The sequence below is a fragment of the Neomonachus schauinslandi genome, chromosome 11 (assembly GCF_002201575.2).
Source record: "Neomonachus schauinslandi chromosome 11, ASM220157v2, whole genome shotgun sequence".
Lineage (NCBI taxonomy): Eukaryota > Metazoa > Chordata > Mammalia > Carnivora > Phocidae > Neomonachus > Neomonachus schauinslandi.
In genome coordinates, this window is record NC_058413.1 from 66055212 (window position 1) to 66069217 (window position 14006).

The 14006-nt window shown below is 46.6% G+C and overlaps 1 protein-coding gene across 1 annotated transcript in view; it reads right to left on the reverse strand.

Annotated features, from left to right (window-relative positions):
• ME3 (malic enzyme 3) overlaps positions 1 to 13438 on the reverse strand; it is a 202317-nt gene extending 188879 nt beyond the window's left edge. Inside the window, exon 1 of the mRNA XM_044919338.1 lies at positions 13256 to 13438. Within this exon, the coding sequence (XP_044775273.1) occupies positions 13256 to 13438 (183 nt within the window). The remainder of the gene's footprint in view (positions 1 to 13255) is intronic.
• Positions 13439 to 14006: the final 568 nt, after the last annotated feature.

Sequence of the window (14006 nt, forward strand, 5' to 3'; positions counted from 1 at the left end):
AATAAAAAAAAAATTAAAAAAAAAAAATGCTGGCTAAGGTGACCATGTTTAGCTAGATAAAGGCCAGTCACACCAATATGCAGAGTAAAACACTTAAAATAAAGCCACCCCAAGTTAGTAATTCCTTGTGTTTCCCCCAGTGCCAAAGTACTCCTTACGGAATTTCATGTTTTGAGAATTCCTGCACTTAACAATAATTCTCCAATGTTTAAGACATACAATGTGTAAACCAAGCAGAATTTCTGATCCTGGTATAAGATAACCAATATTAATAGTTTTAATCTGTTTAATTCTAGGCAAAGACAAAGGAATATAATATCCTGATTAAGCTGTGTAAATTCCCAATGGATAAATATTAGGTTTCCATTTGTTTTTCTGGGATACTGACAATAAATCTTGGACTCCTACTGTTATGATGGAACTTAAGGAATTCTGGAACGGATGCAGACTTCTGCTTCCTTGGCACCTCTCACGTCTGTGTCCACCTCACCATCACCATATCAGGCCCTCCTCATCTCCTGTTTGGGAATGAATTCCTTCTTAACTAGTCTGCCTGACTCTGCTCTTGTGCCCTCCACAGGCCAGAGTGAACTGCCTACTGCTCGAATCCCCTAGTGTCACATTCGAGTGTCCCCCTCCCTTCAGGACGAAGGTCAAACTCTTCAGGCAGGCAAGAATCAGCCCCAGACCCCCACCCAGCTGTGTCCCCTGCCTTGCTCTCCAACCTCAACACCCCACACACTCTGTCCTTCAGGATCACCACACTTCCTCACATGCCATGCCGTTTTGCCATATTTGCTTGGGACACCTTTCCCCCACCATGTCCACCCAGGGAACCCCTTTATATCTTTTAGATATTTGCACTGACACACCAAAAAAATTAAGTAGTTACCTCAGGAGAGAGGTCAGAGCAGATTTCCCTTTTTACTTTATGGAACACATTATTATAAGGATCAAAGGTCATCCACTTTAAGAAACTTCACCCTTCTTTCTCCCCACTAAGGTAAAAATTACTTGGACATTACTAATAGCATATTTTTAATGTACTATAAAACCTATCATACTGCATTACATTTATGAGGTTTTAAGTCTGAACCCTAAGTTCCTTGAGGGTAAGGATTGTGACTGATGCATCTCATTATTTTTCAAACCCAATGCTCACTTGGGCTCTCTGGGCCCCGGTCTCCCCCCGCCCCGGGAAAAAAAAGCCTGCCTCACAAGGTTTTTGTGGGGATCCAATGAGATCACCCATCAGGAAGCACTTCATAAGCTCCAAAGGTAAGACACCAACCTCCTTCTTCCTTATTATTATGAGATGTGCTGAGGAAGGGTAAGAGGTGTTGCAGTAAACGGGGGGCAGCTGCATGGAGGGTAGGCAGCATGACAGGGAAAGTTGCAGGATGGAGTCCTGGCGAAGCTGAAGGAGAAGGACATAGAGTCCTGTCCCATCCATTCCACCTTCAAACTCCATTTCCAATCCAGCCACTTCTCTCCTCTGCCCTGCCACCCCCCATGTGCCAGCCCCATCTTTTCTTGCTCCCATGGCTTCCGAAGCCCCTTCTGATCTTCCTGCTTCTACTCTTGCCCTCCAAGCTGTTCTCCACCGAGAGATCTTTCATTAACGTAAATCCAGTCACATCACTTCCTTGCTTAGAACCATTTAAGAGGGTCCTGCTGTACTGGGAACGAAACCCGGCCCACAGACTCCATGGCCCTGATACTCTGGCCCCCAAGTCCTCTCCACCCTGATTTTAGGCAGCCCCCCACCACCCCCGCCCTTGCTCATCACACTCCCACTGGAATGCGTGTTGTCGGCGCTCAGAACCTTCCAGGACAAGCGGCTTGCTGCCTCCAGACTGAATGCGCTGTTCCCTCTGCCCAAAACACTCTTACCCTGGTTTTCTCTCCAGCTGCCTCCTCTTACGTTAAGGACCTTCGCAAATATCATCTCCTTAAGAGGTCTTCCCTCCACTGAAGTCAACCCTCTGTTGTTTCCTCACACTGGACCCTGCTCAATTCCTCTCCACCAACAATAACCGCCTGTATATTTCTGTTCCTTGACTTGCTATCTTTCTCGCGAGAGAGCTACAGGAAAAGCTTACTTTCTTCACAATTTTTTCTCTTCTTGGCAAGAACATATGTAAAGCATCTATAAGAGTACCTGGCTGGGTAGGCATTATGTGTTTATTCTTATTATTTCTAATATTATCATTCCAGCAATTATGAGTTCCAGAGGAGGCAGCTGACTCTGTGTCCAGCTGACTGGTAGACGGTCACAGAACACCGAGCAGCTCAGTCAACAAAGGAACAGCTGAAGATGCTCAACCCTCCAGGCCAGGTGGGTTCCTGAAGGCAGGGCAGTCCCTCTGCTCTGTAGGCCCTCCCTCCCAGTGCCTCCTGGCAGGAGAACCCCCCGCCCCCGCACCCATGATCATCTCCCCCAGACATGGCCAGGCGGCTCCCGAGGCTCCTGAGATGCGAGGAGAAGCTGCTGCCAGCTCCTGGAGCGTGAGAACAGTGGAAATCTTTCAGCTCTGATGGGCAGATTTCAAAGCCTGTTTCTAAAAATGGCTGTTAATAGGTTGGGTTTTTTTTTTTTCCACACCTACTATATCTGTGCCTGCTTTATCAGGTGGCAACAGCATTGCTATTCACTGTCCTGTGACCTGAAGAGATCTTACTAGTCAAAACAAATAATCATGGGGTGAAAAAGACCAAAAATAAAAGAGATAAGAAGGGAGAGCATGATGGGAGGGTAAGCTTCCTGTCAAATGCTTTGTCTTCATGATCGTGTTACTGCAGAGGAAAACACAAAACCTGAAATGAAGGTGGGAGTCAGGAGCAGGTCTATTCTTCAGAAATGGACATCCAAGGAGTGACAGCAGGAACTGTGACAGCAGATGGTTAGATTTGCAACATATGACAATGTTCAATATTAAAACATCTCCTTTCTATGGAGAGACTGGAAGGCATGCCATGTAAGTCGATGAGGCTGATGTAGGCACTATTTTAGGAGGGCGGGCAAAGTGCTACCTTTCAAAGGCAGCAGGTCTAGGACACAGACACCATCCAAGAAGGGCCAGGATCACCCTCCTCAACTCACTTCCTGAGCAGGCCGTCTGGGCCTCTGAAACCTTACCTGTAAAATCATTGTAATGTGTTAGGATATTGTCTGCTCAAAGACAGAGGACTGGACAAGATGACCTATTAATAGTCTTTGGAGGAATGCTCATCCTGAGTTCCAACAGAGGGAGGATGCTCATTTAAAATATTTTCATGCATGTATTTATTAATTACCCACAGCAGAGTGTATGGAGACAGTAGGACTCTCATACTCCCTGCCCAATCTGGCCGCCAGCTCGGCGAAGTGCGCCATGCCCGATTTAGCTGGATTTGAAGCAACATTTTAACTTTTATGCTAAACGCCCATAGCCGACGTTCTCTTGTCTTGCTGTCTTGATACCATAATTTCATGAGACTGAGAGTGCTATAGTGACAGATAGAAAGACAGAGACATGATACATAGACACACTGGCAGATAAACAGATCAGCTAAATTTGGATTTTTCAGTCAGTTTTTAAAATCTTGGTTAGGATGTGCCGAAATGTTGGGACAAAGTCCCAGGATTCCTGCAGGGTATGACAGTAGCCACTCCCTTCGACCCTAGTTTCAACTTCCAGAAGTACCAGCTCTTCAAATGAGTTTTCTGCTGCTGCAGACATTTTTATTCAAGTTTCTTTCAGACAAACATCTAGAACATCCAGCTTAAGCTCTATCGAGTACAGAGAAATTATCATTTCTCTACCCAACATGCCTCTTCCCTGACTTATTCCTCTTGTACCGAACCTCTGCCAAAATCGGATGTATCCATGCCGATGGAAAATGAGTTTGGATCCCCTGATCTTCCCTTCTCCTTGGGACTGGATGCTCTGAGAGGGCAGGTCCACACCCTACAGTCTGATGCCTTGTGTTAGGAGTGGAGCAGAAGCTTCAGAAACATGGATTGACTGAGAACTAACCGAGCACTTACAATGTGCTTGACATACATTATTTCATTTAATCATTAGAGCACACTTGTGAGGTAGGTATATTTTATTATCATCCCCATTCCTGGATGAGAAACTGAGGCTTAAAAATGAAGGGGACTTTCCAAGGTCCCAAATCTAGTGAATGACCGAGCTGGAGCTGGAACCTTGGGTTTCTCTGAGTTCGAATACCTAGCTGGTAGCCTGAGTGCTCTGCTGCATACCACCTGGTCACAGTCCATGCCCGTGGGAGGCCACACGCAATTGATTTGAGCTGACTACATTCCTTCAACTTCCAAAACCCTTTAACCTGCTGTTAGTTACAGCAGGCCTGAATCTGACGTCTTTTTTTTTTTTAAGATTTTATTTATTTATTTATTTATTTATTTGAGAGCGAGTGAGAGAGAAACAGCATGAGAGGGGAGAGGGTCAGAGGGAGAAGCAGGCTCCCTGCTGAGCCGGGAGCCCAATGTGAGACTCGATCCCAGGACTCCGGGATCATGACCTGAGCCGAAGGCAGTCGCTTAACCGACTGAGCCACCCAGGCGCCCTGAATCTGACGTCTTTAAAGCTGTCTCAAGGACGAGAATAAAGAATCTCACAATAAAGGTGCTGTTCTTTAGATGAAGTACATCTGGCCCAGCATCAGAGCAGGAGACTCTCTTAAAGCAATGGATTCCCGAAACTTCTATGACCAGAATAAAAGATCTCTCTTGGCTTCCAAAATCCTCCAAGTCCCATGGAGAATCTAAATATAATTTATATTGTCACCATCTTTTTAGAAGAGATGGCCAATGGGGTTGTATGTTATCCGTCTTCACCATAGTGGTTTCTGATCAGTCCAGGAGGGAAGGTGAAAGGGATTCATGTAACTAATTGTTATTGGGGGTACACTTCGAAGAAGCCATTGTGGCTGGCCATGCAATGCCTGAGACGTGGTTCTGGCTCTGAAGATGACGTCAAGATGGAGACAATCATGCATACCATGAATGTCTACTGAGACCAAATGTGGAAGAGAGCCATGACTACATAAGCAAAATGCCCAAGGAGTGGAAAGAATGAATGAATCACTTCCATGCGGCTCATCAAGGAAGGTGGTGTGGCAGAGGTGGCCCCGGAAAGCACAAGTACCTGTGTGCCTCCCATTACACAGACCTCCTGAACTGAACTTCCTGCTTACTAACCGGTTCCACCATCACCCCTCTTACACTATAGGCTCCTTGAAGGCCAAAGAAGTGTATTTACCACTGGGTTTCCACTGCCTAAAAAAGAATAGATAATGGAGCAAATGTCGATTGAATAACTTTGATAAACAAACGAGTCTTGGGAGAATTACACACACTTAAAGGGTGAAGAGAAGGCATCCAGTGATCCTTAAAATTCTCTCCAACTCCCAGAGTCTGATCTAACAGAGCCGGTGGAAGTGCTAACAGTCTGTCAGAGGCCCATGACAGGGAATGGCCCAGAGCATCAGACTCCATGTGCCAACTCAAGCGTGAGGGCACCTGTAGTCCAGAAGTGGCTGTGCATCATAGTGGGGGAGGACGTGGACCTACAACCAGATTGCCTGGGTTCAAGACCCAGCTCTGCCATTATGACTGTGGGCGAGTTAGCTAACCTAGCCAACCTCCTGTGCCTCAGTTTCCTCATCTGTAATATAACAGTGTACTGCACAACATTGTGGTATTACATGAAATGAGTTAATGCACCGAAAATGCGTAGAACAATTCTGGGCACATTGCATGTCCTAAAAAAATGCTAGCTCATATCATTATTACTTAAGTTCCCTCCACAAGGCATTCCCCTAGGGAAGGAAATTCGGTATGGTAGGAATCTGGCTTGGAAAACTCACCACCTCCTTCAGAAACCAAAGAAAGAGGTAATAGAGGCTGTCTACTGTGAGTGGAGACCCAGCTCCACTTTAGACGTGAAGGCACTTGGCTTCCTTTCTCCTTATTGGGAAAGCCATGGGACACCTCAGTAACTTAGGAGGGATGCAAACTCGTGCAGACAGTAGCTCCCTCCTTCTATTTTCGGAAAGAACAAAGCAAAACAAAACAAAGGAACTCACAGGGTCTGCTCCCTCCAGAGTTCCACACCTCCAGGGAGTATGTTTCAGGATCACTTGTGCAATGGGCATCATGTAGCTCTACTACCCAACAACAGTGCAGAATCCAGACACAATGCTTTAAAAAAAAAATAATATTCTCAAGTTGCTAATCATTCAATTCAATTCTATAGTCCCTCCAGCTTTCAATAAAACTTCTAAAAGCAAATGCAGCTTTGATTTTCTCTTATTCAAGTTCCCCAAAGCTGATGATCTTTCCATCAAAAAATCCCTCTCCTCAAGTGACTGGGTGCATTTTACTCTTTACTTTGGTCGGAACTGTGTTGTAAGCAGGCTGCCCGGCAACCATTTGGGTACAGAATGAATGCATGCTTTTAACCACTGACCTCAGCACCCCAACAGGAGGGTATCCCTCAGATTTTCATCACACCATCATAGAGCATCTTTTGTGCTCTGCATCAGAGAGGCAGTCAGACACCACCCCCAAAGGATTTCCCAATGTACTTTCTACACATCAAAGTGAAGGTCTGGAAGCAGACTATAGTCCATGTCTTTGCAAACAAAAGTGCTGCACATTAGTGATCCCTTTGCAAGGGAATAAATGAAAATGTAAATGAAAGGCCTTTTTCTCCCCTCTCACTACAAAACTGACATTTGGAAAGAAGAGGGTAAATGATAAAAGAAACCTTTGGTAGAAATGACAAAAATTTAAAGTAAAATAAAGCCATAACCCCAGAGCTTACAAAGATCCAAGAGGACCAAGAGAAGCTGGAAACAGGGAGACTGGGGATGAGCCCGAGAAAGTATCCACAGACATTCCACCTTGAAAGCCCAGAGTAGATTGGCTTAGATGCCAGCTGGCCCAAGTCTGAGCCAGACAACATGTATTTCTGTATAGGATGTGCCCTCCAGCGTCGCTATTTCCATGATCTAGATTTTGCTGTTTACAATCATTTTTAGAACAGGTGGCAGGGTTCCTGTGTTAACATTTTATTACATGAAAATAAACACACTGCCTCTAGAAGATAACTAATGGTATGCAGGCAAACCTTGAAATAAGACTATTTTATGGGGTTTCCACAGAATACAAATGTCACCCGTGTGAGATGAGTGAACTTCTAAAAGTTGGTCTGAATGTTATTTACTTGGCCCTAGTGATCTGCAATCCAGATAGAGGTGATCCTGGGCATACCAACACTGCATAGGGGGGCCCTGGGGGAGGAGAGGCACCAGGGTGAAAGACGGGGGCTTTGGTGAAAAGGGAGGTGAAAGGAAGGGATGAGAGGAAGGAGCCTCAGCAGATGTGTCTCTGAATGACTCACTCATCCAATAACTGTTTACTGAGCGCCAAATACGGGCCAGGCACTGTTCTGAGTACCTTGGATACATCAATGAGCAAATAAGTCAAAAATGCCTGCCCAAATGGAGCTTACATTATAGTGGGGAAATGCAAACAATAAATAAGAGATATATTCGGTAAGGTAATTAAATAATATACTAGGAAGTATCAAATACCTGGGGGGGAATTAGACCACATTAAGGAGGACCAAGAAAATTGCAGGAAATTCACAAGTGCATCTGGTGGGGCAGAGTGGGTCTCACTGAGAAAGGGAGAAGCCTTGAAGAAGGTGAGGGAGTTAACCATGTGGCTATTGAGGGGACGTGTGTTCAAGGAAGGGGGAATAGCCCATGCAAAGACTTGAGGCAGGAGCATGATTAGAGTGTGTGAGGAACAGCAAGGAGGCCAGCTGGCAGTGAGTGAAGCTGAAGAGCAGCAAAGATGAGGTCAGAGGGGGTCCAATCAGGCAAGGTATTCTAAGGACTCTGACTTAGTGGGGTTTGAGCCGAAGAGTGACATGGTCAAACAGTTTTAAAAGGATCACGCTGGCTGTTGTGCGCAGAATAAACAAGAGGAGCTCAGCGGGGAGCAAGGACAGCAGCTAGGAGGCCCCTGCAGTTACCCAGCCAAGAAATGTCAGTGGCTTAGGTCAGGGTGGGACCCATGGTGAGCAGGGGCTGGATTCCAGACCTAGTCCAAAAATAGAGCGACAGAACTATTTGGGGGACTGGATATGGGGTCTGAAGGAAAGAGAGTAGTTGAGGATGTGTACCAGGTTTTAGCCTCCCAAGAGGTGGTTATGAGAATCAGAAGGAAGATGACAGAAAGGTGGTAGACCAATGAGGAGGCTCCTGCAAAATCTAGACATAAGATGATGAAGGAGTGAATAGGGCTGGTGGTAGAAGGGATGTAGAGAAACAGATGGATTTTATTTTTTGTTTTTTTTTAAAGATTTTATTTATCTATTTGAGAGAGAGACAGAAATAGTGACAGAGCATGAGTGGGGAGGAGAGGGAGAAGCAGGCTCCCCACTGAGCAGGGAGCCCCACGTGGTGCCTGATCCCAGAACCCTGGGATCATGACCTGAGCCGAAGGCAGATGCTTAACCGACTGAACCACCCAGGTGCCCCGAAACAGATGGATTTTAAAGTTTGGGATAAAATTGACAGTAAAAACATTAAAGTTTCAGAGAAGCATTTTGTGGCAGTTTCCCCAATATACAGTCTCTCTTTCCTTAGTAGGCATAGGAATGTTAGCTGTGCATATGGATCCCTGGCAAAAGATTACATTTCCCAGGTTCTCTTGCAGCTAGCTGTAGCCTATGACCAAGTCCTGGCCAGTTGACTGTGGGTGGAAATGATATCAGCAATGTTCAAATTGTGCCCTCCCAAGGCATTTCCCCTTTCTTCTGGTTTCTGTGTGGAATCGACGGCAGAGGCTAGGGCAGCCATCTTGGACCATGAAACGTAAGATGCACACTGAGGATGGAGAGCAACAACATCAAGCCACACACTGACCTGCAGTTGTCTACCCAGGCTTGTTGATAAGAGAGAAACACACTTCTAGCTTGTTTAAGCCTCCGTATTGGGGTTTGCTTCCTTACAGCTGCCTAAACTTTGGACAAACTAATACAAGTTCTGTCAGCCATTCTAAGCACAAAGCCCTGACACCAAATGCTATCAATCCCATGAAGTCAGAACTGTAGTCAACAAGGTAGGATTTAATTCCAACCTGCCTCTCCTTGTTTGCTCTTAAAATATTGGAGCAATATTTGAGCTTCAATGCCCTGAGTCACTGCACAAGAGACTCCAGTGTAGAGTGAACTCATGCTTCATGGAAATAGTGTTGACTTAGTAACCCATTGCTTCTCTGTCAGTCAGGGGGGGCCCAATTCAACATCCTGTCCGAAGCAGAGGTCTCATGAAGACACCTTATGCTGTCTACTTTGGGGGCAGAAAACAGCATCACCAACAGACTTCTAAATCTCCGTACCACCCAGCCACCATCTCCTGATTGATCGATGAGCCAAGTGTGGGACAGACTCCCCTCATGCAAAGGAGGCAAGATCAAGTTCTAAGCCGGCACCAAATAAAAACACATACTTTAACCAAAGTCATGTCCTCGCTGTGTAAGGATCTAATGACTCACCACTGCATACAGAAGAGATGGAGCTGAAACCCGTGCACCTCAGATGTGCGGCCAATGCTGCAGCACTGGCCACTGGACCTTTACACGTTCAGTAACCTCCAGGCACCAGGTCCACGTAGGAAGGCGGTGTTCTACAGGGTCCTGCAGTTCTGAGGCCCCCTGCATGAAACGCACTGGCGCATAATCACGGTGATCTGACGTAGCACTGTTCTCACTCGTTCTTTCCCTGACTATCAAGCTCAAGAGAAAAAACTGCAGAGAAGCAAGTAGAGGGGTGGTGGAAGGCAAAAATCATTGTTGGCATGTGGGTCAAAGGAGGAAGTTGATGCGCTCTGAGAGATAACAGACTCCTTCAGTGAAATGCCCCTTAAGGGGCATTATCTGGGGATAAGGGCCAAGTAGGTATAATCCCTCCAAATAGACCATTGGTAGGTATTTTTCTAGACAACGAGGGCATCAGGCTAACTGTAAAGTAGTGGCACTAGTATTAATAAAGTTGAGAGCAAGGGGGTCATGACTCGATTGAGGTCATTTAAAGAGCAAATATTCATTAGAGAATTCAATAGAGAATATCATGTGTCAAAACTGTCTGCATGGTGCTCAGGGTCTAATGTGGAAGACACACCATCCAGCCCTTATAACAGGGTGCTCAGGGCCAAAAGGAAACAAACACAGAGCAATAAGACAAGTATGTGTGTGTGTGTGGGGGGGGGACTCAAATCTTGTTTCAGGAGCAGGGAATAGGACAGCCCTTCCCAAGAGAGGCTATAGGTAAGTTGAGGCCAGAAATGGTTTGAAGACCCATCTGCTACCTGAATAGAATGGGGATGATACCTGCCTATGAAGATACCCCAATGAAATGGGGTTCATCATTGCCTATTTAATGTAAGTAAAATATGGCTGATATCTTGTAATACATAATCAAAGATCTGCTCTGTTGCCACAGTCAACATGAATAATAGAAGACGTCCTATACTTTACATCCCCGTACTTATTTTGTAACTGGAAGTTTGCACCTCTTAATCTCCTTCACCTATTTCACCCATCCCCCCACCTTCCTCGCCTCTGGCAACAACCACACCTGAAACTAATATATTATATGTCAACTCTATGTCAATTTAAAAAAATAGTTAAAGATTAAAATTAAAAAGAATCTAGTAAACGCATTCCCAGAATGTAATGCTAATTTTCATGTTCATAGGCTTGCTAGATCCTTCAGGAACTACCCTATGCCAGCCACAAACACATGAAACTCAGCCCCTGCCCTGGAGGCGCTCACAGTCTAGCAGAAAAAAATCCACCTACAGACCCGCACTCTAAGGGCAGTTACCTTCCAAGCGGCCGTTCTCTTACTTCCTCAGGGATAACCTCAGTTGTTCTGTTTAACTCAGCAATTCTCCCCAGCTGGCTGATGGAAAGAGCCAACCTTCAAGCCTTCCCTGGAGACTCTCAGAGTGCTGGAGGTCAGTGGGACAGCAAGAGGGGGACGCTCCAGAGGGAAGTGAAGGGCGTCCTCAACAGCTCCCTACCCTGCTGCTCCCTCCACTGCTTCTCTCCCTGCTCTCCCCAGGGGTGAACAGGGATGCCATCAGGCTCCCTCTGCATCACCCCAGATACTCACCTCACTCCAGACCAGCATCAACTGACTTCAGGGACATACCAAAACAATCTTGAGCATTACGAAAGGGTCAGGTCCCCTAGATTTATGGACAACGTCCCATTTATACTATTTAGAAGGAAAAAAATTATATCAGGGACAAGGGAAGAGTGCTTTTAAGGAGCCATAAACCTAGGGCTAAAAAAAACATTCAAGCCCCCCCTTTATTTTTTTTTTAACTGGTCACAAAGCAGTAAAGTGCTGATTGATAATATGCCAGTACTTCTAAGGCAAGTATTGTCAAAACGACTGGAGTTTGTAGTGGGAGTTTATTGTTTTGCTTTCCAGCACCAATCCCTTCTTCATCTGATGACAGGACACAGATTTGCTGTGGAGGAGCCACATCCCCTTATTCCACACCAGTTGGAGTGGCCCTACCTTAAACTTTATCTTTAATTCCAGGGGTGAGCCCTGACGGGCTTAAATTACGGTAATTGGTTTGAGAATAGGAAGGGAATTTAATCAGAGTTGATGAGACAGAAGGACTCTTTCTCTGAGGCTTCAGAGAAAGTATCCTCCCCTCCCAAAGAAAGTGTCTTTCTATCCTTGCACAGTGTGGTGTGAGAAAAGGAGATAGGAGATTATACCAGCATTGAAGTGAAAGACTCCCCTGGCTGGAGCCTGACATTGTAGAAGCAGAACAGAGCCAGAGAGAACCTGCATCCTTAGAGATGCCATCTGGACTGCTGGGTCAAGACTTGCCTGCAACAACCCTTCCTCTAGATATTTAAAGAAGGTTTTTGTTGGTTAAGCCAGTTTGAGTTGAGTTTTCTAACATTTGCTACCAAAGCAATTACAATTCATAAAACACCTTAAGTATCCCAAAGTAGTAATATACAAAGGACTTAGAGTCTCTTTGGGGGGAGCAAGGAGTAGTGCGATAAGCAGAGTGAAAGACTTTTTTTCTTAGCTTCTTCTATTAATTCTGTAGAAAATAATCCCAATACTTAGCATCTGTATAATTGTTCCTATTTCTCAAAAACACATTTTCCACATGTATTTCCTCACTTAAATTTCACAATTCTGAGTCAAAGAAATTATTAAAAATTTTTATTTTGTCGTAATTACCTATTTATCAAGCACTCTATATAGTTTAAAATACTATTTCAAGTTCAGTAATTCATTTGATTGTCATAATAACCAGATGAGGTAGGAATGGCGGTTCTGTCATAATATCCATTTTAGGCGGGAGAAAGTTGAACCTGAATATCTACCTGAAAGTAGATATTAAATGAGATGCCCAAGTTAATTTCAGAAGGTATCAGGAGACAGGCCTTAAATCCAGGTCTCTTGCTTCCAGGGTTTTAACTCCAGTAATACTAAACTCTACTCCCAGAATCTTAAGCACCACGTTCTGAATTCCAGTGGCAGGGCCAGAACTAACTAGTTGGTGACCTTGAGCTAATCCCCTTTGTTTTGTTTTCTCATCTGTAAAAGGAGAGACTTGAATTAGGATCTTTGATGCCCCATCAAGGTCTAAAAGTTCTGTAATTCTAGCCTTTCTTTTTCCCCCCAGCTCTCAAAAATAATCTTTTTCTCAGAATAATAATTATAGCCTTAGCTGACGTTTGTTCTCACTGGGTGTCAGGTACTGTGCTAAGAACTCTGCCTCCATTTTCTCTTTAAATTTCACAACACACCAGGGACAACTGTCTCTCATTTACAGATAAGAAAACGCGGACTTGACAGAGACTAAATGAACTATCCACGACCAACAGAATTAGTAAGCCTCAGGGGGAGCTCTGACCACAGGTCGTACTGGCCAAGAAGACCTTGACCCAGTCTTTATTGTTCTTGTGGAAGAAATAAGGCTCCCTGCATTACTCGTCATCTTTTTCCACGCAGAAGAGGGGTGGGGAGGGGAGAAAAAAAAAAAAAAAAGCCAAACCAACTCACATCAAGCCTCTGCAAGGCAAAACTGAAAGGGCGCCTGGGAGGATCCAGCCCAGACCCAGGGGGCGGGGCGCCCCTCCCCGCCAGCCACAGGACAGCGGCGTGGGCCACTCTACCCCCGTTACCTTGTTGAGATGCGGGTTCCTGGTGACATCGTATCCGCGCTTCTTCAGAGGCACCGGGCGAGCAGGGCCTGATTTGGAGTGGCAGCCTCGGGCGGGCGCGGAGGGCGTCCAGCGCGGGACTCCGCCACAGGCCCGGCCCTGCTGGAGCGCCAGCCGCGCGCCCGTGCCCAGCGCGGCGCCCATGGTCCTTGAGCAGACCTGGCACCGGGGAGAAACCAAGGTCAGGGGCGCCTGACGGCCAACAAGGAGCCACGCGCGCCGCAGGGCACCGGGTCTAAGCCCGGAGTGCGTCCTCGGGGAGAGGGCAGGGGGGCCTGAAGGGTGAAAGGCACCAGTCCGCCGCCCCTCCTCGGCTGCCACCTGCGCGGCTCTCCCGGCTAGCTTGCGGTGCGCAGGCCTAGCCAAGCCCCCCGCAAAGCGAAAGCAAGCCCAGGAAGCAGATCGGGTGCGGGTGACCGCTCGCGCCACCACCGCCCCCATCCCCGCGAGGAAGAGGCCACTACGTGGCGAGAGGCCCCCGAACCTCCAACCTCGCTCGGTGGCTCGCCTGGATCCCTCCTTCCCCAGCCCACCTGTGCTGCGCCCAGAGCTGATGTCGCAGGCGGGGCGAGGCGCTGCGGTCCGCTGTTCCCCTCCTGCCAATGGCTGCACCGCACCCGCGGCCGCGGGAGCGCAGGGCTTAAGCGTTCTGGAAAGAGAGGTCCCCAAACCCTTTTTCGTAGTGCGGGACTTCCCCTGAAGACGCGCGTGG